This window comes from Acomys russatus, chromosome 2, assembly GCF_903995435.1.
Source record: "Acomys russatus chromosome 2, mAcoRus1.1, whole genome shotgun sequence".
Classification (NCBI taxonomy): Eukaryota; Metazoa; Chordata; class Mammalia; order Rodentia; family Muridae; genus Acomys; species Acomys russatus.
The window spans coordinates 24,330,373-24,356,389 of NC_067138.1; the positions used below are offsets into that span (position 1 = coordinate 24,330,373).

General features: G+C 36.1%; 1 protein-coding gene across 3 annotated transcripts in view; it reads left to right on the top strand.

The window, feature by feature from the left end:
• Positions 1-26,017, top strand: part of Sntg1 (syntrophin gamma 1) — a 731,705-nt gene that overhangs the window by 531,080 nt on the left and 174,608 nt on the right. For all 3 annotated transcript variants that reach the window (XM_051159373.1, XM_051159361.1, XM_051159367.1), the window contains one exon: positions 22,878-23,007. In XM_051159373.1, coding sequence (XP_051015330.1) covers positions 22,878-23,007 — 130 coding nt within the window. The remainder of the gene's footprint in view (positions 1-22,877; positions 23,008-26,017) is intronic.

The following is a 26,017-nucleotide window of genomic DNA, read 5'->3' on the forward strand; positions in this document are numbered from 1 at the left end:
TTAAATATACCCTTCTTGTAATCTATCTGATTTTTCTTCATTCTTCACTGGATTCTGAAATTTCTGCTTTAAGAGTTCTCCTGATATTTCCATTAAAACCTGTTTTTTAAAAGTAGTCATTTGCTTAATGTAGTTAATATCTTTTTAAAAATAGACATCTAGCATACATAAATGTCTATATAATTTCTATCACCTAATTTCTATCAAATAGAATTTTATGTGAGCCCAAATGACTCTACAATTTTATTTTCATAATTCTTCAGCACTACAATGAGTTTTAGCTACTGAATTAATTATACTCATTTACATACTAGTCACAAACAAAACATTACTCATAATAGAATTCTGCACCAATTCAGATCCTAGAGCTAACTTACCATTCACTTATTCTCTCAGTAAAGGCTAATTGAAAACCTCCTTCTGTGGAGCTCACAGGCTATGCTGCAGAAATGGTAAGTCAATTTCCTCTGTGAGGAGGATAAACAAAGAACTGCACACAATGGCACGTAAATTTTGTTGTGCTGTCTATAAATCTAAGATATCATATGCATATATATCAGTGATGAATACTTCTCATATTTAACTGCAAATTAAGTTGCTTCTCTATCTTTAATTGTTTTGTTGATATGAACTAACACATCACAGTGTTATTTTTGTCAGAGATAGATAATATGTATCTATTGTGTGTGGAAGATTCTGATTCAGAAGTATTCTCTTGAAGCCCTGAAGCACTTCAGAATATCACATGCCACTGCCAAGGGTGTTCCAATTGGAAGCAGAGGTTATGGGAACATTCCATGCTCTTTCCCCCTGTTTAAGCTTTATTGTTATTATATAAAAAAACATGCACATGCATAACCATGTGAATTTGAAAGTGTAACATTTATTTCTTTGGAGGCATATGTAGAACCACACTCAGAGCTTCACAATGGACACCCAAGTGATATCTGTCACTGGGCTGTGCTTATCTCTGTACGTAGTTTTTAGCATATTTTAATGAAGGAATTTTAATGAAGCAGAAATTCATCACTTACTTTACTATTTAGCAGGAACATTATCTATTCTATTCTATTTTGTTAACTTTGAAAGTTAAGAGTATTGAATGAAATTCATCCATATTCCTACCAATACAAAATACAAAAAATATAGTTTCTTGCACAAATGCACACCTCGCTCAACCCATCCCCTTGTCTAAGCCACAAACCCTCAAGGTACTCTCCCTGGAAATCACTAGCCATGCAGACCAGAGAATCAGATAGGTGGTTTTAATCCTCCTCCCCATCATCAATTTTCAATTTCCTGTCTTGTTCACAGCTTTGATACAGACACCCTGATTCTGCCTCTCCTTTTTCTTTGTTCCCAATTCTTAGGATGCCAGGTACTTCTTCTCCTGCAGCCATTTTCCTCATCCTATCTCTTTGTCTCAGTCACCAGTACCTGAGAGACCCTCTGGAAATCCATTGGCCACTCCAGACAGGGAATTTGATAGACAATCTGGAGACTCCTTTTCTTTCTTCAATTACCATTCCCCAGTCTCATGCCCTGCCCCTCTCAGAGATAACAGTTTGAGACTTGCCTTTTTTCTTTTCCTCCATTTCATGGGGACTCCACAGATTGTCTTGGAAGACACAGTATTCCTCTCTTCTGGGACTCTGTTCATCCCTACACCTTGTGGAACTATCCCATTGCTTCAAGTCTTTTCCTAATACAGAGAAAAACATTCCTCCCAGGACCCCAAGTGGCTACACTTGGCAGGAACCCAGAATACTTCCTACCAAGTAACTCCTAGTTACCATACTCTTCTATGATCAGAGAGGGTAACAGAAACTAAGGAATGAGAACCCATTAAACAAAGACAAAGCCAGATATCAAAATCTAGAATTATACTAATTTCAAATCCATAGGCTTAGAAACCAGCATAAAAAATTCAGTAGTGGCCAGGATGATATGTGTCCACTAGAGTCCAGCAACGCTACTATAGTAGGCCCTAAGAAACAAAATATAATTGAAGGACAAAACAAGTACTTCAAACTAGCCATTATAGATATATTTTAGGATCTTAAAGAGGATGTGAATAGAAATATTACTCAAATCTATGAAAACACAGTGAAAGAAAATGAAAAAAACTGTTATGTAACTAGAAATGGAAACACACACACACACACACACACACACACACACACACACAAACTGATGTAAAATTGAAAATAAAAAATTTAGGAACTTGAATATGAACTTCAGAGTCAGGTCTTATCAACAAAACACAAGAGATGGAAGAGAGAATCTCAGTCATTAAACATAAGATAGACGAAATGATACCCCAGTAAAAGAAAATGTAAAATTATTTTAAAAAAAAAGAAAGAAAAAGTGAAAAAATCAGAAACAAAATATCAAGGAAAACTTAGATAGTTTGAAAATACAAAAATCTACAAATAACATGAATAGAAGAAATGAAATAGAAGAGGAGGAGAAGAAACCCAAGTCGAATATTTATTGAAAATAGATTTTCAATAAACCATAAAACACAATTTGTCTGAAAAGAACATGCTTATCAAATTTTAAGAAGCAAAAAGAACATCAAATAGACTGAAGCAGAAAACATACTCCTCATGATGCACAAAATAGCCAAAATACTAAGCATATAGAGTAATGACAGAATATTGAAAGCTTCAAGGGAAAAAGACCAAATATAACATAAAAAGATAGTATATTAGAATAACTCTTGACTTTTTGGTGGATAATTTAAAAGTCAGAAGGGTTTGAATAGACGTTTTATAATCTGTAAGATAACACAGCATAGTGGAGAGCCCACCAGAGAAGACCACCTGGAGACAAGCTAGGAGCCAACTGAAAGTCTTTGTTCTAGGTGGCTACTGATTAAACATGGGTATGTAGGACCCAAGTCAACCCCAAGCCTTTTTCAGGGACCATATTAAATATCAAAATCACATCTTGAACAGAAATTCCCCAGGGGTTCCTTTCTGTGGCTGTAAACTAAGCTGACAGTTACAAACCAAAATATAAGATTAGCAAAAATAGCAAGGTCAGGCTGATGGTTACAAAGAACTTGCATCTTTGAGTTGATTTTGTTCCCAGAATTATGTTTCTTTGGTTTCTTCTTATGGTGAACCTTGGCACATTACTCAGCAAGACAAAGTTCATCTGAGGTACAAAATGGAGTCACCATATTCAACTTGCTGTCTTTGTCACAAAAATGCCAGCTGAGACTACTGTGCTTAGCAAAAATTTCACAGTCTTGTAGAAAGAAAGATGGTCCACCAGTATTTATTTACAATTCCATCTCTACTAAAGTGCTAGAAGGACAACTTTCATTTTAAGAGGTTTAATACACTCATTAAATGATAAGAAATATAGTATCTCAGACCAGCAAATCAAAAAAAAAAAAAAAAAAAAAAAAAGAAGCCACACCACCACAACAAAATACTTGGAATAATACTCCTAGTCTATAACTCTGAACACCAATATTCTAAATTCCTCTCATAAAAAGACCAACGAATTGGATATGAAAAATAGGACCCAGGAAATCAAAGATAGAAATCATCTCTGGGTAAAAGGAAAGAGAAAGATATTCCAAGCAAATGGACTCATGAAACAAGCTTCTGTGAACATTGTAATATATGACAAAATAGACTTCAAACAAAAATAAATCTGAAGAGAAATGGGAGGACATTACTAAGTGGCTAGTTCATAGCACTAAATGCCTATGTAAAAAATTAGAGAGATTTCATATCAGTAACTTTACAGCATTCTTGAAAACTCTAGAACAAAAAGAAAAAAAAAAACACACCCAAAGGAAAAGACAGTTAAACATAAGCAAACTTAGGGCTAAAATCAATAAACCTGTACTTCCTGATTAATCAGGTAATTAATTTTATTCCTTCTCAAGTCTCTATTAGAGTCTCAAGTCTCTGAATACCAGATAATTTAGTTTTACACTTAAGCTTAGTCGTTTAGTGATCCAGAAAGGTGTTTTAAGTTGATAGAGATGAGATGTGATAGATATTGATTAACATTCAGAATTTTAGATGCACCAAAATAGGAAAGATGATTTCTTCACAGTTGTCAAATACAAATAGCTAAAACACTATGATGTATCATTAATATTGTTTTTGATTCTTTGTGGTTTTTCTTGCTGTATGTAGTTTATTATATAGGTGTGTAATAATATAAATGTATATATAAATACATAAAAAGCAAACAATTAACATTCTAAATAAAAATGACAAATGGATTGAGAAAGAAATTGAGGAAACAATATGTTTTACAATAGACTCAACACAAACAAGCAAACAAATATGATCCAGATAAGCAAGTGAAAGATTTATAGAACACAAACTTTGAGACATTGAAGAAAGAAACTGAAAAAGATAACAGAAAATTGAAATTTTCCACATGCTCAACAATAAGAAATTAATATAGTGAAAATGGCACTCTACCAAAGCCTATGTACTACAGATTCAACATAATCTGTATCAAAATTCCAACACAAGTTTCCACATAAATTGAAAGGCGAATTTTCAGCTTTATGTGAAACTTCCCCACATAAAATGGCAGAGCTCAAATAGTTCTGAATAATAGTAGTAATATTAATTATAATATTAAATGATGACAATGATGATGCGATAGCACCATCTCCAATTGCAAGTTTTAAGAAAAATCTATACTAAAAATAGTATGGATCTGGCAGAAATACAGACAAGAAATACTCAAATTAAAGATCCAGGCATAAGTCAACACACGTATGGATGCCTGGTTTAGGGTAAAGAAAACAGCAATACACACTGTAACAAAGACAGAATTAAAAATGCTACTTCTTTTCAAACTTACCAAACTGGATGGCCAAACATATGCATATGTATCCCCTTCTATAAAACTTAATTCCAAATGGATCAAATATCTTAATATAAGGGTTTATACACTGGATCTCATAGAAAAAGAAAGTGGGAAATAGTCTTGAATTCATCGGCAGAGGATGATAAAACTTTATGAAGAGAACACCAATAGCACAATCATTAAGAACAACAATCAATAGATAGGACCTCATGAATCTGAAAAGCTTCTGTAAGGGGAACTGAAGAGACTCTGGCCAGCTCAAACTTGACAATCATGGCTCTGGCAGACCTTAACCCACTCTCTGATTCCCTCTGTCTTGCTAAAACCCATTAGATTATATTACTAAAGCTAGCCACCAAGGTCTATTCCCTTACTTAGCTGATTCCTCCTCCTGAGGCTGACTTCCGAGGTCCAGCTATCAAAGTATTGCAGTCCAGCAATCAATAGCTCCTTTGACTCACCTAGTTACTATGTCTAATTAAAGTTAAACACCTCATCCTAACAAGGAGTTTCTCTTTTTACCTTTATAAACTGCCATTTTCCTATGTGCCAAATCTGTCTCCTCTCTTTTCAGAGGCAGTCCTTTGTCCCCTGGGACAAATACTCTTCCCGGCTCTCACTTTCTCCCTTCCCTCTCTCCCTCATCCTTGCTATCTTGTCTTTGTGTCTTATTCCCTACCCTTTGCCCCTCTGGGGCAAATATATCTCCTTAGTGCTGAAAAATTTCATCTTGGAAGTCTTGGACTGATACCAATCCTTACAGAATTCATAATCAAAATATATTCTATGAACAAAATTCTGCTTTCAGAAAGAAAAAACAAAACAAAAAGAGCGCATCCCTCTTTATATTGAAGATAAGGCATATGAGTACTGTCTGGGAAATGGAAGACTGCACACAAGCACTTTATATGGTGGGCCTCTAGTAATGTAGCCTGAAGTGAAGCTAGTTTACTAAGGACATTGTATTCATGGCCGCTTTTAATGATACAAATGCTATGGATGCTTCAGACTAAAAAGAAACAAATAGGCTGAACAATAAAAAATAGAGATCTATGATACTTCAGAATCTACTCTAAAACAGGGCTTAATATAGATGATGTTTGATCAAGTCATTCATGAAAGGAAATACAGAGAAGCAAGAACGGTGGCTCAAGATGGTGTAGTGGTAGAGAGAATAATTTCAGTAGCAAATGGATGGAAACATTATTTCTTATAGGGATGTAGTATTGAAAAATATTGAATGTAAAGAGTGTACAAAAATAAATTATTAATCCTGGTCATTTCATAGTACCATGGACGGTCAGAAGGAGTTCTTAAGGATGGTTTCCTTCACAGTCTTCCCACTGCTGTAATGCATCCTAAGATCTAGAATGATAATCACACTAGCATTTTATTGTTTTCTTTTCATTTTGTCTTTGCTTGTTTGTTTTGCTTAGGATTGTTTTGTGTATACTGTGTCTATTGTTATGAATTTAGAAATAGTTTTATTTTCTTTCTGTGAAGAATAAGATGGAGATGTTGATTGAAATTGCACTGAATCTGTAATAGGATTCTGGAGAGTAATCATTTTCACAATGTTAATTTTTCAATTAAAAGCATGGGATGTCTTTTAATTATCTGCAGTCTTTCTTTAGAGGTTTAAAGCTTTCATTATAAAGGTCTTTCACTTCCTTGATTAGGATCATTCCTACATATTTAATTTTCTTTGAAGCTATTGTTAGACAGTATGCCTATGAACTCCTCTGTGTACTTGTTGATGCTGTGTAGAAAGCTATTAATTTAAGTTTAATCTACATCCTGACACATTGCTAAATTTTCTTATAGATTCTAGAAGAAAGTGTATAGTATCACATTATATGCAAATGGGGATAGTTTGACTTCTTCCTCCTTTATTTGTGTCCCTTTAATTTTCTTACCTTGTCTTACTGCTCCAGCTAATACGTTGAACATACTGTTAAAAAAAATAAGACTAAGGATAGTGGATATCCCTATTTTCTCTTGACTTCAATTTTATTGCTTCAACCTTTTTCCATTATGATGACTGTCATTGTAGATTTCTTGTATACAGCTTTGATTATGTTGAGGTAAATTCCCTCTAGCCCTACATTCTCTGACTTTTATTATGAATGCATGTTAGTTTTTTTTGTCAAAGGATTTGACTGTGTCTATTGAGATGACCACATGATTTTTTGTCTTTAAGTCCATTTATAGTATTTGTTACATTTATTTACTTGTATAGATTGAATTATACCTGCATTTAAAATGAATTTAACTTGGCTATGACGTATAATCTTCTGTATATATGTCTACATTCTGCTTGCAAGCATTTTATTTAATATTTTTGAGTCTAGGTTCATTAGTGAAATTGGCCAGAAGTTTTCATTTTTGTTGTTGTTGTCGTCATTGTCATTGTTGTTGCTGATGGTGTTGGAGGTCAGAGTGGTGGTGGTGGTGGTGTCTTTACTATGTTTAGTTATTAGAATTATTCTGACCTCATAGAATGAGTGCTCCTTCTGTTCTTATTTATGAAATAACACAAGAAGGACTGATGCAATTCTTCTATGAACATCTGGTAGAATTCTGATGTGGATACTTCTGGACATGGACTTTTCTTAGGTAGAAAGCTTTTTAGTACTATTTAATATCCTCATTTGTCATGGATCTATTTAGCATGTTGACTTCTTTGAGAGTTAATTTTGATAGTTTAACTGAACTTAGAAAATAACCCATTTTGTTTAGAATTTCCAGCTTTATGGACTACAGGTTTTAAAGATTTTCTTCTATAATATTGAAACTTTCTTTGTCATCTATTAAATTTAGTTTTTTGTCATTACCGTCAACCTTATGTGTTTCCTGGGCTTTACTCAGGCATTTATTTCCTTAAGCATTTTATCTCTGATTTCATTTCTTTTTGTCTTCTTCAAGCTCCGTAAATTCTTTGAGGAGGTATATGATCAATTAACTTATGTGTCATAGATTTCATCTAGGTAATTCTCATTGGCAAGAATTTTTACAAGACTGTTAGACTTTGGAAATAAAATACTGGTTTGATATATTGTTGGAATTCTAGTTTTGAGAGTCCCCCACCCACCCACAGAGCACACCCAAGTTATTTTTAATTATTTCCAATGTTTGAATAGTAACAACAACTTTCCCCTAAATCCATAGAGTAACCTCCTTGCTCTGCAAGAGTTGGTTGAGTGCTCTCCTATGGTTTCAGTCCTATCATGGGGAAGTGATGGAAAAGTGGGCAACAGAGTCCTTGTCAGAGACAGCTCCTGCTCCCCTTAATAACAGACTCACTCGAAGCCTGAGCTGCACATTGACTACATCTATGTAGAAGACCTAGCTTCAGTCCATCATGGTCCTTGCTTGGTGTTTCAGATTCCACAGGCCCTCTGGGCCCTGGTTAGTTGGCTCTGTTGGTTTTGTTTTTGAGCTTCTGTTACCTCTAATCAGAACACAGGGCAACTAAGGATACCAGCCTCTGATAATGACTGTCAAGTTGGCATCAAAATCTGGCCAGAGACAAGTAATCCAAAGACAGGCAGGTACTGGGGCTGATATATTTTTTGAGACAGCTTTCTTTCTGAAGCTTTCATACTTGGTTCTGCTTCTGGCAGCATTTTTTTGTCTTGAAGCCTTTAAATGGATTTCTCAGGCCTATTCCTCTGGGTCCTGAGTGGGCCATTCCTTCCATTAACTCACTTATGTATCTTGGCATATGACTCTATTTAAAGTGAAAACTTGAATTGATAAAATTATTAGGAGAATATCTGCATATATCAAACCACTGATACTTCCAGACCCAGTGAATTTTGAGAACATTCAAGAACGAACATTTTTTTTTAACCCAATGACACTATTCTGAGATAAAGCTGACATCTAGAAGGCCTGCTATTTAGCCATTTTTTTTAAAGAAGAGTTATTGAATATAGCAAACAAAACCTCATTTATGTTGCCATGATTGAAAAATTAATTATATTCTTAATCATCATAGCCTTTCCAGTGTTGTGTCCTATTTTTTTTCAAAGTAAACTTTGTTTTGTGATTTTTGTTTTTATGTATTATTCTTATTCTCAGAACAAGGATCACAAAAAAAAAAAAAAAAAAAAAAAATCCATCCCAATCCAAAATGGACCCGCTGCTATCTAAAACACCATTTCTTTTAAACAAACATTGAATCCATGTTATACACATGTTATGCTGTAGTAAATTAAGATTCCCTAAATACAGATTTTTGACTATCAACCTTCCTACTATAAGTTATAAATTAACTTGTTACAGATTTCACAGATCTTTAATCATACTCGAGAAACTTACAAATCTTAAGGTGGAGAAAGTTTACATAATAGTCTCACAAATTTTGACATAAGTTTCATACTTTAGCAAAAGTTTAAGAGAATTAAATGAAATAAACCAAAACAGAATATGAGATGAGTGGAAATAATCTCCATTAGGAATCGTCTATTCTTTTGTTTTGCTTTTGTTCTTTCTCCATCACATAATCATGTGGCCTGTCTGGTACAAGACAGAGATTTTGGAGGAAACCTTTAACCAAACATGTTTGGGTCTAAAGGAGGGGAAGACATAGCTCAACTCTAGAGCCAACTTTGCACGGAAAAAGAACAGCACAAACCATTGTAATATTATCCATACCTAAAAGACACCTGAATCTCTGTAAAACTGAATCTGTGACCAGGCAGAGGGATCAGAGTAGGCTGAGAAGAAAGAAGGCTGAGAGATACGGGGAAAAAGTTTTTCAAGCCGTGGTTTAGACAGAGGACACTACCACAAAGAGATGAGAGATGTACCACGGAGCCAGGAACCTCCGTGCACCACAGGTGTACCTGCGCCTTCTCTCTGATCTGGTCCCTGGCTCCCACATCTGCAAAAAAGTTACGAACACACCAAAAAAACACAGATCATCAAACAGCACCTCAAAAAGACAAAATATTCCACATGGTCATGGGGGATCCAGTCAAAAAGAAGCTTTTGGTGACGACCTTTTTTCATACACCCGATTTCCATCTTGGCTTTTTCAACAAGGCAACCAACATCCAGGTGTTCCCTCTAATGTAGGAATCAATGCTATGCCCAGCTTTTCCATGAGTCCCACAAATGTGCACTACAAACAGAATCCGTATCTACAGAGCAGGAGGTTTTCTGATACCTTTTTTTTTTTTTTTTTTTCAATCTGTATGTTGAGAATCTGCCAGTGGCTGTCCCAGACTCTGGACCTATCTTATTTCTTGGGTCCCGGCATGCCGGAAACACTCAGGGTCAGAGCTCTTCTGTAAATTCTGGCCATTCAAGAGCCTGAGATCCCTCCCAACACTGAGACTGTAGGGTCTCTCAGCTCCCAGTATGCTGGAATCCTCCCAGCCTCCCAAAGCTTGCCAAAAAAAAAAAAAAAAAAAAAGATGTATCTAGCTGAACTTCCAAGTCCTGCATGAGCTACCAATGTTATGTGTCTGGGGTTACTCAGAGAGTCACCAGTCTAACAATGAATAGAGTTTAACAAAGAAGAGGCTTTTATTCACATATGGAGGCAGGTTTAAACGGGGACTCTGAATTCCTGAATTTAGTGTCCAATCACTAAAGTTAAGGGGTTATAAAGGCCAAGAAAATAAAGTTACATTCCTCTTTTCCTGAAAGCAGGAGGTCCTCTCATTCACAACAAACTTTTGTTTACATAAAAAGAAACAGTGGTCCACCAGCCATTGACCTTGTGTAAATAACAGTTCTGTTAAAAGTATGCATGACCAGGCAATTACAAAAACCAACCTTTAGTAGCTCTTAACATATAGACGTCCATTTTGTTTTATAGATCTCTTAAGCACAGTAATTTTAAACTTTTAAACATAGTTAGCCATCATCATATTAGCCATCATGTCATGACTGTCTTGTGTATTACAGTTAACCCTTTTCACATCTCTCTTCTGTTCTATTCTTTACCTCCTTTCTCTCCTCCCTCCCTCCCTCCCCCTCCCCCCCTCTCCCTCCTTAGTTACCAAAGAAATATTAAGTACAGATATGGGGTTTTAGTCAAATACTGTGATGTGTTGATAATGGCTATTCCTGACTCAGGGATGACGTAAACATATGTGGAATGATTTGCAAGCTCTTACTAATGTTGCCTACTGTAATGGACCCAGCAAACAGTGTTTCTCAAAATATGCCATGTTTTTCCGGCCTCTCATTTTTGTTTTTGGATTTCTTATTTCTGTGTAAGGATTATGCTTTCCCTTGCCATGGAAAACCTAACTATTCTACTGTTTAGTTTCAAAATCCTGGAACAATATTGGTTTGGTTGTCTCTCAGTGTCTATTTTTCATAACGGACTTTCATCTGTTCAAGTGTCCTAATCTTTGGAAAGTACACTAATCACATTATTTTTTCTAATGTCGTAATAGGCTTGTCCACGCTGCTTATCTATTCCATGATAATCACACAAATACTTAAAAATGGATCTATTCCAGTTTTCATTGCCTGCAAAGCCCACAGATCCTTCCTCAAGTTTATCTCCCTTTTCTGTATTCAGGTTTCTACTTTTAGTGGTGGCATTCATTTCATAATAACCCTGTATATTTAGCCTCTGAAACTCTTATTTCTAATGAAAAAAAAAGCCATTCTCTATCTCATTTTTTTTATCAAATCTCACAAAATAAGCATATTTATGACATAGGATCAATTATTTGTCAAAAGAGGAATAATCACTCTCCATAATTAGAAATATATATGTATTTTAGTTCATTACACAGAGGATAAAAATTGTTTTGTATTCAAATGAATGTCTGGGTGTATAAAAATAGTCTCCCACTGGGAGGTAGAGGCGCATGCCTGTAATCCCAGCACTCAGGAGGCAGAGGCAGGTGGATTACTGGGACTTCAAGGCCAGCCTGTTCTACAAAGTGAGTCCATGACAGCCTCGAAAAACCACAAAAAACTAGTCTCCCAGGTTTATTCTACCAGGGATTATATAAAATATAATTTTTACATAGAGGTATGAATTAATCTGAACGCATTGACTTTACTTAGCTAAAAATATCTAGCTGTCGAAAAAAAATTAAAAAAAAAAAAACAAAAAAAATATCTAGCTGTCATGCTCTTATTATAGTTCAAGAAGTGGTCATAACATCATAGAGTAGAAAAATACAAATTGATATGCTCAAATTTGTCATAACTTTCCATAGATGGTTGTGATTTTCTTTGGACTTTTAAAAATTATTTATTCACGTACCTGAGTGTTTATCATGCATATATGTTTGTGCAACATATGGATACTTGGCTCCCTTGGAATCGAGAAGAAGGACTGTAGTTTAGAGATGGTTGTGAACTTCCATGTGGGTGTTGGAAATAAAACCCAGGCTGTCGGGAAGAGGAACATTTGCTTTTAACTGGCAATCCATGCCTTCAGTCCCATGTCTCGACCTTTTAAATGCTTTATTCGCTGTTGAACGTTAGAATTAAAGATCAAGATAAGAAAAATGGCTCAAGCATTAAAGGCTAAGCTCATAAACAACAATAAAGGAATTAAGGTGAATTTTTCAAATATACGTTTTGCATGAAGCACATTTTTATCATAAGTTTAAAATCACTCTATTAAAAAAGCATATATTTTAACAGAAAATAAGTAATATTGTTATGCTCAGATCTCAAGATGCCCAAAGACCACTCAGGAACTACTTCTGATGCAAGTGCATGAGGGTTGTTTGGTTGTTCATTCAAGCCCAGGCAGGGACTCCCTCCCTCACTGACACAGTAGATTGGAAATGAGATGCCCTATCTTAGAAAATGTGTGTTTTTAAATAGATTTTTAGACAAAGAAATGAGCTTTACAGTATGTGATTGCATGACATTTGAACAGACAGACATGTCTGTCCCTGATTGGCTGTTGTTATGTCCCATACCTTTTGCAATCAGCTTGAATCAGGAGAAAGTATATTTAGACTCTGGATACGTTCCCAAAGCAAGCTGATTGGATGTCGCTAAGTAAGAACATAGGGAATGTAAAATTGGGTTCACTTGTGGGTAAAGTAACCTAGTGCAGGGACTTTTACCCAAACCTGGAGGTATAAACATTTTCTTTCCTAAGAACAAAAGTATTGACTCTTAGTCAACTTGACTTCATCCAGGGAGTTTTTCCTAAGCTAGAGTTGGAGGTCTTTTGTGATCCAATATAGTCCGGTAGTCCTTTTAACAGTATGGAGTTGGTCAGACTCCACATTCCCTTGAAAATGGGGTTTCCTTTTTGGGAAATGATGTTACACAGGCTTCCCAATACATGTTTAAGCACTATCCTGTCTTCAGTACCAAGTGTTAGGTGTGAAAATTGGTTTCTCCAAAGCTGTTAATAATTTGCAAAAGCAGAATACTTTTGATGCCAAAACCTGCATCAGGTGCTGCTTTTAAAGACTGGATCTGGTCTAGAAAAAAAATAGACAGAGGCCTACACATGACTCTGAGTAAAATGTGTGCACTCTGGGTTTGTCTTTGTTTCAGGAAATGCATAATATCTAGTATCCCTATATTCCCAGCTGTGAAACTGGTGAAGCCAGACAACTATGGAAATTGTCTATCATTCCATCATTGGCGGATTTAAATATGATTGAGGGGCTGGAGAGCTGTCTCAGGCGTTAGAATCACTGTCTGCTCTTCCAGAGGTCCTGAGTTCAGTTCCGAGTAACTACATAGCACCTAACAGCCATCTATTCCCTCTTCTGGCATGCAGACATATATGCAGAAAGAGCAATCATATAAAATAAATAAATAAATCTTTACAAAATAAATATGACTTATAAATGTTATCTTTGTATATTTTATTGATTATAATTTACTCACGTTACATCCTGGTTGCTGTCCTGTAGCTCTTATCTTCCTGTTCCCACCCTCCCTCCCTCTTTTGCCTATTTCTCTTTGCTAGACCTCTGATATGGGGTCCCTCCTACCCCACTGTCAGGCCACAACCTATTAGATCTCATCAGGATAGCCTGCATCCTCTTCTTCTGTGAGTCCACAAAGCCTTCTTGCCAAAGGGCAGTGACCAAATTGTGGGCTCCAAAGTGTACATCAGACGTTCATCAGAAGTCTACCCCCCCCCCCACGGGGAGAAACAGGTGTCTATCTGCTGCATCTGAAGAGTGGACCTTGGGTCTTTGCACGCATTGTCGCTGACTGGTGCATCAGTTTGTGCAGCCTCCTCTGTATTCAGATCCTCAGAACTTGATGCTCTGTCACTGGAGCTCCTGCTTCCTCTCTGACCTTTCACCCTCACTCTTCCCTGCAATTCTCAGTGCTCTTCCCAGAAACTAGATTTAAGTTCCAGTATCTATTCTCATCACCCACTGGGTGAAGTCTCTCAGAAAAGACCTATTTTGGACTAATATCCACTTATAAGACACCATGGGTGTCTTTTTGGGTCTGGGCTACCTCACTCAGGATGATCATTTTTTAGTTCCATCCATTTGCCTTCAAATTTCAAGATACCCTTGTTTTTAATAGCTCAATAGTATTCACTTGTGTAAATGTACCACAGTTTCTTTATCCATTCTTTGGTTGAGGAATATTTTGGTTGTTTGCAGTTTCTGGCTATTATGAATAAAACTGCTATGAACATAGTTGAACAGATATCCTTGTTGTATGGTGGAGCATCTTTCAGGTATATGCCCAGGAGTGGTAAGGCTGGTTCTTAAGTAGCTTTATTCCCAATTTTCTATGAAAATGCCAGACTGATTTTCAAAATGGTTGTATAAATCTGCACTCCCAATAGCAATGGAGGAGTGTTCCCTATTCTCCACATCCTTGCCAGCATGTACTGTCACTTAAGGTTTTTATCTTTACCATTTTAATAAATGTAAGATAGAATTTCAGATTCATTTTAATTTGCATTTCCCTGAGGACTAAGGACTAGAGCACTTCTTTCAGCATTTCTCAGCCATTCAATATTTCTCTGCTGAGAATTTCCTGTTTAGATCTGTACCCCTTTTTTAATGGATTATTTGATTTGGTAGTATTTAATTTCATGAGTTCTTTATGTGTTTTGGATATTAGCCCCCTGTCAGCTGGGGAGTTGGTCAAGATCTTTCCCCAATCTGTATGTTGTTGCTTTTTTCTGTTGATGGTGTCCTTTGCCTTACAATAGCTCTTTAGTGTCATGAGGTCCCATGTACTAATTGCTGACTTTAGAGCCTGAGCTATTGTGGTTCTGTTCAGAAAGTTGTCTCCTATGCCAATGAGTTCAAGGCTCTTCCCCCTTTTTCTTAAATTTGAATTCTGTACAAATATATCAATATTAAAATAATTTTGCAACAATAAAAAATTCTATATCAATGAATTAAAAATAACCTTATTTGTGAGTAACAATTAAGGGCTTAAGTTGAGTAGTAGATCTACTTTTTGTTCTATCACCCTTTATACTTTTATATTCCCCCTTCTTTCTTTTCAACCCCTATCTCCACACCAATGAAAGAAAGATAAAGGAAAAGATAGACGTCCCTGAGTCCATTCTTGTTTACTCTCTGAATAAAATCAATAATAACTTATAACCACCTCCCAATGAAAATAAGTATCTGTAGCCCAAAAGAGCAAACAAAAAGCTACCCAAACTCATTTAGGGGAAATGAGGCATCATTCTCTTAAGGTTTCTTCTGACTGATTCAGGGCAATTCATAGCTTTGTAGGGGCCCAAATAAAATTAGGGAAATAGCATTTGTGACAGGAATAGCATTTGTGATCCACCATATAAATGTTTTATGGTTTTATAGTTTTATGTTGAGGTCTTTAATCCACTTGGACTTGATTTTGTGCAGGGTGATAAATATAGATCTATTTACATTCTTCTATATACAGATATCCAGTTAGATCAACACCATTTGTTGAAGATGCTGTCTGTTTTCCATTGTATGATTTCGGCTTTCTTGTCAAGTGTCCATAGGTGTGTGGATTTATTTCTTGGTCTTCAGTTCAGTTACATTGATCAACCAGCCTATCTCTCTGCCACTACATGCCTTTTTTATTGATGTTTCTCTATAATACAGCTTGAGGTCTGGGAAGGATATTCCACTGGAAGATATTTTATTGTAAAGGGTTGTGTTAGCTATTCTGGGTTTTTCATGTTTCTATATGAAGTTTAGAATTGATTTTTGTAGGTCTGTAAAAGTTTTGTATGTATTTTGATAGGGATTATGTTGAATCTGTAGATTGTTTTTGGTTAAGATGGCCATTTTAACTATGCTGATTCTCCCCATCCACAAGCATGGGAGATTGTTCCATCATCTGATATCTTCTTCAGATTGGAAGGTTTTTTTCCATATAAGTCTTTCACTTGCTTGTAGTTACACCAAGACATTTTATGCTTTTTATGGCTGTTGTGAAAGGTATAGTTTCCCTAATTTCTTTCACAGCCTGTTTGTCATTTGTATACAGCAGGGCTACTGACTTTTTTGAATTGATTTTGTATCCAGCCATGTTGCTGATGGCATTTATCAGCTGTAGGAATTCCTTGGGAGAGCTTTTGGGGTCACTTATGTATAACTATATCATCCTCAAATAATGATACTTTGACTTCTTCCTTTCTAATTTGTATACCCTTGATTTCCTTTAGTAGTCTTATTGCTCTAGCTAGGACTTCAAACACTATCTTGAACAAACAGAGAGTGGACAGCCTTGTCTAATCCCTCACTTCAGTAGAACTGATTTAAGTTTCTCTCTGTTTAGTTTGATTTTGGCTATAAGCTTGCTGTATATTAGCCTTACTATGTTTAGGTATGTGCCTTATATCCCCGATCTCTCTAAGACTTTTAACATGAAAGAACTTTGGATATTGCCATATGCTTTATTGGCCTCTAAGGAAATGATCATGTGGTATTTTTCTTTCAGTTTGTTTATATAGTTGACTGAATTGGTGGACTTCCATATATTGAACCACTGTGAGCGAACACCTGGGATAAAGTCTACTGGTCATGGTGGATGGGATTTTTGATGTGTTTTGAGGTTTGGTTTGCAAATATTTTATTAAGTATTTTTACATCAGTGTTCATAAGGAAAATTGGTCTGAAGTTCTTTTTCTTTGTTGGGTCTTTGTGTGGCTTATGTATTAAGGGGACTGTAGCTTCACAGAATGAATTTCGTAGTAATCCTTCTGTTTCTGTTTTGTGGAATAGTTTGAGGGCAATTAGTTCTTTGAAGGTCTCGTAAAATTCTGTGCTGAATCCATCTGACCCTTGTGTTTTTTTTAGTCGGGAGACTTTTGACTGCTTCTATTTCTTTAGAGGATATAGCACTATTTAATTTGTCTGCCTGACCTAGTTTCAAATTTGGTAAGTGTATTGTATCAATAAAACTGTCCATGTCTTTTAGATTTTCAAATTTTGTGGCACACAGGCTTTTATTTTTAAAATATATTTTATTAATTTATCCATATTAAATCTCAATTGTTATTCCATTCCTTGTATCCTCCCATTCCTCTCTCCCTCCCATTTTCCCCTTACTCCCCTCCCCTATGACTGTAACTGAGGGGGAACTCCTCTCTCTTTATATGTTCATAGGGTATCAAGTCCAGGCTTTTAAATAAAGAACTAATGATTTAGATTTCCTCGGTATCTGTCTTTATACTTACCTTTTCATTTATGACTTTCTTGATTTGGATACTCTGCTTTTTCTTTTAGTTAATTTAGCTAAATGTTTGTCTATTTTGTTGCTTTTCTAAAAAAAAAAAAAAAACAAAAAACAAAAAACAAAAACAAACAAACAAACAAACAAACAAACAAAACCAGCCTTTTGTTTCTTTGATTGGTTGAATTACTTTCTTTGTTTATAATTCATTTATTTCAGCTCTGAGTTTGTTTATTTTCAGCCTTCTACTCCTCTTGAGTGAATCTGCTTCTTTTTTTCCTAGAATTTTTATTTGTTCTATTAACTTGTTTGTATGACGTATCTCCAATTTCTTTCTTTTTTTAATTTTTAAGTTGTTCACATTACATGCCGATTGTAGCCCCCTTCTCTTGTTGCCTTCTGATCCTACTCTCCCTCCCTTATGCCTTCGCCCTCTCTTCTCTAGTCTTCAGAAAGGTGAGCCCTCCTCCCCTAACATCTGACCTCAGCCTATCAAGTCTCGTTTGTACTACCTGTATCCTCTTTTTTTCTGGCCTGGCAAGGCTGCCCCACTACAAGGGAGTGACCATGAACATTGATGCAAAAATACTCAATAAAATACTAGTAAACTGATTCCAAGAACACATGAAAAATATCATCCACCATGACCAAGTAGGCTTCATCCCAGGAATGCAGAGATGGTTCAATATACAGAAATCCATCAATGTGATCCATCATATAAACAAACTGAGAGAAAAAACCACGTGATCATCTCTTTAGATGCTGAAAAGGCATTAAACAAAATCCAAAACTTATTTGTGTTTAAAAAAAAAGCTCTTGGAGAGATTGGAGCTATAAGGCAAGTACCTAAACATGGTAAAGATAATATATAGCAAGCCCATAACCAACATCAAGCTAGGTGGAGAGAAACTTATATCAACACCACTGAAATCAGGTACATGACAAGGGACATCCCACTCTCTGTATATCTTTAATATAGTGCTTGAAGTCCTAGTTAGAGCAATAAGACAACTAAAGGAGATCAAAATGATACAAATTGGAAAGGAAGAAGTTCAGTTATAAGTATTCACAGATGATATGATAGTATACATAAATGACCCCAAGAATTCTATGAAGGAACTCCTACAGCTGACAAACACCTTCACCAAAGTGGCTGAATTTAAAATCAATTTTAAAAAATTAATTAAGAAAATCTCCAATTTCTTTATGAAGGCACATAGTATTATGAATTTTCATTTTAGCACTGCTTTTATTATGTCCCAAAGGTTTGGATATGTTGTGCACTCACTTTTATTGAGTTCTAGGAAGTCTTTATTTCCTTATCTCATCCCTGACTCAGTTGCTATTGAGTAGAAAATTGTTCAGTTTCCATAGGTGTGCAGGATTTTTGTTATTTCTACTGTTGTTGAAGTTCAGCTTTAGTCCATGGTGGTCTGATAAGATGCAGGGTATTTTTTTCAATTTTCGTTTATCAGCTCAGGCTTGTTTTGTGAATAATTATATGCTCAGTTTTGGAGATGGTTCTGTGAGGTACTGAGAAGAAGGTATATTCCTTTGTGTTTAGATGAAAAGTTCTGTGGATGTCTGTTATATACATTTGATTCATACCTCTGTTAACTTCATTATTTCTCTATTCAGTTTCTGCCTCAGTGAGAGTGGGGTATTTAAGTCTCCCACTATTAATGTGTTGGGAAAGATGTGTAATTTAAGCTTTAAAGGTGTTTCTTTAACGAATGTGGGTATCCTTGTATTTGGGGCATAGATAAACAGGATTGTGATGTCCTCTGGGTGAATTTTTCCTTTGATGAGAACTAAGTATTCTTCCCTATATTTCTGGATTAATCTTAGTTGAAAGTCTATGAATGGCTAACCCTTCTTGCTTCTTGGGTCCATATTCTTGGAAAACCTTTTTCAGCCCTTTATTCTCAAGTAATATCTATTTCTGCTGCTGAGGTGTGTTTATTGAATGCAGCAGGATGTTGGATCTTGTTTCCTCAGCCATTCTGTTAGTCTGTGTCTTCTTATTGGGGAGTTGAGGCCACTGATGTTGACAGATACCAGTGGCCAATGATTGTTAGTTCTTTTATTGTGGAGTTGGTGGTGATAGTGTGTAGTTGTGTACTTTTTCTTTTAGTTTTGCTGTTGTTAGATTTTGTATATACTGTATTTTCTTGAGTGTGGTTGTCCTTACTAGATTGTAATTTTCCTTCCAGTGTCTTCTGTAGGGCTGGGTTGGTGCATCAATATTGTTTGAGTTTGGTTTTGTCATGTAATATCTTGTTTTCTCTATCTATAGTGGTTTAAAGGTTTGCTGGATATAGTAGTCTGCGTTACCATCTATGGTCTTTTGATGTCTGTAAGACACCAGGCCAGACTCTTCTAGCTTTCATGGCTTCTGATGAAAAGTCATGTGTGATTCTCATGGGTTTGCCTTTAGATGTACCTTGGTCGTTTTCCTTGCTTCTTTTAATATCTTTTCTTGCTTGTGTAGATTTAGTGTTTTGATTATTAAGTGTCAGGAGGAATTTCCTTTCTGGTCTAGTCTAGTTGGTGCTCCATAAGCCTCTTGTATGTTCAAGGGCATCTCTTTCTTTAGGTTGGGGAAATTTTCTTCTGTGATCTTCTTGAATATATTTTCTGGTCCTTGGAATCTGGCATCTTCTTTTTCATCTATTCCTATTATTCTGAGATTGAATCTTTTAATGATGTTCTTGATTTCTTAGATGTATTCTGTCACAGATTTTTCTGTTGTAATGTTTTCTTTGAGACATGTATCAATTTCTTCAATTACATCTTCATCTCTTAAGATTCTGTTCTCCATTTCTTGAATTCTGTTGGTGATACTTACCTCAAAAATTCCTGGTAAGTGAAGGCTTTCGTGGGACATGCCCCTTGGACTAGTATGCAGATGTAAGTGAGTATATACCATTTGAGTCTTTCTGCTTCTGGGTTAACTCACTGAATTTGATCATTTCTAGCTCAATCCATTTATCCACAAATTTAGGGAATTCCTTGTTTTTAATAGCTGAGTAGTATTTCATAGTGTATATGTACCACAGTTTCTTTGTCCATTCTTCTACTGATGGACACTTAGGCTGTTTCCATGTTCTGGCTATTATGAATAAGGCTGCTATGAACATGGTTGATCAAATTTTCTTGTTGTGTGCTGGAGCATATTCTGGGTATATTCCAAGGAGTGGGATAGCTGGGTCTTGAGTCCGTGGAGCGGGAGACCTGGTGGCACTCAGAGGAAAGACAGCAGGTTGCCAAGAAGAGACTTGATACCCTATGAGCATACACAGGGAGAGGAAGTCCCCCTCAGGAACAGTCATAGGGGAGGAGAATAATGGGAAAATGGGAGGGAGGGAAGAATGGGAGGATACAAGGGATGGAATAAACATTAAGATGTAACAAGAATAAATTAATAAAAAATTCCTGATCTCTTCTTTCAGTATTCCATCTCAGTTTGTATTTTCTTAATTAATTCTAATTCTGTTTTCATGTCTTGAACAGCTTTAATCATTTTGTCTGTCTGTTTGACTATGGTTTCTTGTTTGTCCTCTATGGCCTCTCTTTGTTTGTTTGTATTTTGCTGTAATTCTTGAAAGGATCTATTCATTTCCTCTATATTTCTCAAATAACTGCACAGTCATAGTTTTAAGGTTATTTTCCTAAGATGGAGCTGCATTAGAGTGTCCATTATTGTTTGGGATTTCTGGTGGAGCCATGCTGTCCTGGTTTTTGTTGATTGTGTTTTTAACACTTTCTTTAGCCATGTGTTGAGGGGTTCAGGCTTTCTAAGCTGGTTGCTGAGGAGGCAAGTCCTTCAGGAAGGCAGTTGCTTGGTTTACTGGCTTATCAGACACTGTCCTCCTGGAACTTAGTCTGATGTCTACTTCATAGGATAAGGGATTTTGCAGGATTCCTCTGACTACCTTTTCTCATCAGAGGGATCTACAGCAAAGTAGAGCAGTGTCTTAGTGCCCAGAGTGCTGTAAATGGGATCCAGATGCTGTTCTTCAGGGCTCTAGGATTCATTGCACTGATCCTCCATTCCCCAGGAGGCCTGCACTCGCTCCAGTGTTCATAAGAGTGTATGAAGCTCAGAGTTTGTGACTCCTGCACTCAGGTACTTCTGGCTGAAATGTGGGTGGTGGGGCTCAGGATCCTGAGTTCTTCTCTTCAGTCTGTTTTATACCCTCTGATATTCTGATCCCTAAACAGGGAACACACTGGGTGTTACACCTTGGAATCCACCTACTTGTTAATTTTTTCAAGTGCCCCACATCATACACCAGCATAATTCTCAATGTCAGGGCCTTGGTTCCTCCCATTCATGTTGTGATTTCATGTACTCCTGCCCTAAATGCCTCTATCCAAATAAGGCTCAGGACTCCACGTGAGAGAAGCATGAGAGAATGAGAAAATAGAAGGATCCAGAGGGTCCTAGAAACCTACAAGAAGAACATTATGATGGGCATATCTGGGCCCAGGGGTCCTGCTCAAACTATGACACCAGCCAAGGACAATACATGCAGTAAACTTCAAACCCCTACCCAGATCTAGTCAATGGACAGGACATTCTACACAGCTGAGTGGAGAGTGGGATCTGACTTTCACAGGAACTCTGGTGCCCCATATTTGACTAAACACCCTGGATGGGGAGGCCTGGTATCACTCAGAGGAAGGATAGCAGGTTACTAAGAAGAGACTTGATACCCTATGAGCATATAGAGGGGAAAAAAATCCCCCTCAGTCACAGTCATAGGGGAGGGAGGAATGGGAGGATTCAAGAGATGGGATAACAATTGAGATATAATATGAATAAATTAATAAAATATATTAAAAATACTTTAAAAATTAACATGAGTTGTACCGTGTAGTACTTAATATTTGCTTATGTTTACAATTTTTACACAGTAAGTCTGAAATGGAGTATCAAAGGTCAAGAAAGTAAAGAATCATAGACTAGACATGTTTGGCAAAAAGGAAAAGAATGCCTACACCCCCTACTCAGGAGTCAAGGCTGTTCAATATTGCATCCTTTGTTTCATATCTCAAAGGTTGTCCACATTTACCTGCATTAGCTGGGGTGGGTTGATATGGGGGTGGGGTTCTCCCCTTTTCTGAGAAGGAAAGAGGGAAGAGGGTAGGACTAGGAAGAGAGAAGGGAGAAGGCTGTGTTCAGGGATATAAAGTGAATAAATAAATAAACTTTTGAAATGGCATGTAATTATTTGGAAATGCACATCTTTAAAATTATATTTATAAAGGGGGTAACTAAATTTGAATCTGGAAGCTGTGTTTCCTAGTGTATGAATATGGAGCTCTTCACCACGTACTGGACTGAGCTGTGAATGGCTAACTAACATCGGTATTTGGTCTGTTCTCTTCTAATGAATCCTTAGGCAGAATGCTTTCCAAGTTATTGCTGTGGATGGAGTCTGCAGTGGAATTCTTCAGTGCCTCTCTGCTGAAGACTGCATGGATTGGCTCCAAGCAATAGCAGCTAACATTTCAAACCTCACAAAGCACAATGTAAGTACCGATTCAAGGAAATAAATATACAGCCAGGAAGTCTTTTAGCATTTGTAGGTTTATTCAGTGATATTTAGCTTTGGTTAATCTGCTTAGTAAAATTCCAAGAATGAGTTTCTTTCTACTTCCTTAGAATACTCTTCTGAAACACAAGAGAAAAAACATCTCACCATGAAAGGGCATGCACAACTGACCTGTGGGGGGAAAAAAAACCCACCCAGAGGATTCCTTTGCCCAATGCACAAAACAACTGATTTTAATAAACATGATACAGAATTTGGTGTAGAAATGGTACAATCAATTAAGAGCCTCCTAGACAAATAGGCTACTGAATGGAAATGTTATTGATTTGTCTTTAGTGACCTTAGGACTGCAGCTGAGACTTTGTGAATGAGAAAGCTCCAGAGATAGATGTTAACATGGACACTGAAAGTTTCCCATGGAACTCTATGGGCGGAAGGATAGTGAGTGGATGTCCTTATGGGATGCAAGACCTTGCATAGCACAGCCAGGTCTCTATCAATAGAAATAGTTTCTTTCCTAACTGTGTTTCTCTTGCCCTTTTTTTCTCCCTCAGCTCCTGTACGTTTTTGTGGTCATCATGTCCTTGTTATCATTACTTTGAAATAATTTATTGCTTCTCAGTATTAATTCTAACTAGTCTAACAAAGTTTGAAAATCATAAACCAGGAGAATGTGGAGAGCTTAGGCTATAAATTGCTTTTTGGGTAAACACTTAGGACTTCAGCTTGATCCCTAGAATCCATGTGAAAAATCATAGTGTGCTACATGTTAAATCAACCCTGGGGAGAAAGAAACAGTCAAATCACTGGCACTCACTGGCCCGTATGCTTAAGCCCCTTCGCAAGCTTCAGAGAAGTGGATATGCTGATAAGAAGGCATGAGTAACATCTGAAGTTGCTGTCTAGCATCTGTACACATGTGTGCACACTTGCACATAATTCACATGCATTTACACACATACCCATTAGTGTAAGATTGTTTATTGTGGATAGTATTATGGATCATTCCATTTTTTGAAAACAAATGTGGACACCAATTCCTTTGTCTCTGTTACTTTATGTATCCTCCTCTGTTTCATAATATAGTAGAATATTTGTGAAATACTTGGGGAAACTCAGAAGCTAGAATTCAGGAGTCAGGTAAAATTTACAATCTCACCAATTCATAAAATCACAACTCTTTCTTAAAGCAAATGCCTCTCTCATCCAGGGGAGTGCTGTCAATTTTTCTTTGGGTCCAAAAAGATATTAGTAAATATATCATATCTTTCTTCAAAATACAATAGGCCAACTTTTTTTTTTTTATAACCAACTGCCTAGTATTTGTGTTTCTTTTTAAATATCCTGGGTGCTGAGACTATGCATGATGTTGGTGTTAATACAGACAGAGAAAATTTAAGTTGTGTCTGAACAAATACAAAATGTCCGAGTATCCATAAGTCTGACCAAGGAACATGGTATGACCAAAAGTGATGCTCTATTTTCCTGTTGATATTTGCTAGTTTGGTGGTGTCCTGATAAAGCCAAGTTGTTGAGGATTTAATTCTTTCCTACTTGTGTTTCTGTGCCAATGTCTTATGAGAAAATGACATCCTGTATCATGGCAGCAATGATGAGAATGCCGTACTCATGAACTATGGTTCCGTATGTGTGAGAAACATTTTGTAAAAGAACAGAATACTAAACTTTAAATAATTTCTTTCATCACAGCCAGATTCAAATTGTAAATGGCCTAGATCCTAAGAACACTCATAGAAAATCAGCTCCTTACAAGAAATGTTTTGTTAGAGGAACATGATTCTTGTAAACTAGGCGGCACATGAAAACCCAGCACTGAGATAGAGAAAATGTGAAGATGCAGAAACTGTTGTAGGAAACAGATGCCAGCTTCACGGTGCCTGTACCTGTGATAAAACACTATGGCTACAAGATACTTGGGAATTTATTTGATCTTTTGCTGCTATTATTCAATAATCTTTGCCAGTATGCTGAGGGATTGTGGCTGTTAATAACTGATAAATGAGTGCATTTCTATAAAAGACAAAAATTGGAAGTTGATATGTAAGAATTCCACACAATATATTATTAAACACAATCATAAATTGAAAGATATCAAAGTGTATGAGAAATTATAGCTTTTAAAAGACAATTGAAATGGTATAAAACATTTGTGCATGTTTATATATACTTATTACGCTTCATAAGTCATATATCAGATTAACATTAATCAGAAGACAATACCATTGAATATTAGTACAGGATATAGTTTTCCAAGAAGATATAGAAGTTCTACATCTATATGTTTTGGCATTGGGGTACCCGTTTCTCTAACAACAAAAGACTACATAGAATGAAAGTTCTCAGTACACTACTATCATCTTTAGATAGGCCATTGAAACTAAACTTCCAAGGAGAAATTTCAGAGTTGATTCATGCCATGCATCATATGTAATTAATACAAATCTACAGCATAGTATTCAATATTCAATACTCACAGAATATACATTACTTCAAAAGCAAATGGAACACTGTCTAAAACAGAATACATTTGAAGCCTATAAGTAAACCTTTATAATTTCAGAACCATAATGTACCTTTCTGTATCTTATAGTGTCCTAGTGTGATAAGTTAGAAATCAATGGGAAATAAACTCACAAAGTTTATGGAACTTCTTAGAGGCTGAAAAATATACTCTTGAGTGATCCATGGGTTAATGAAAAATAGAGCAATTAAGGCTTAAAAAGTAAACTTTTAAGTATTAAACCTATCTTTTTTAGAATTGTTGTTAATAATGATTGTTTTTTCATCTACAGTTTTTTGTGGTATATTATATTGTTTACTGAGAATATATTTTTCTGTCATACAATACATCCCAAACATCAAAACTTTTCTTTGCAGTGTGTGTCACTGAATCTAGACTTTCTTTTCTTTTTTTAGTAGGGGAAACATTTAATTTTTTTATTACTTACATATATATTTACATTATT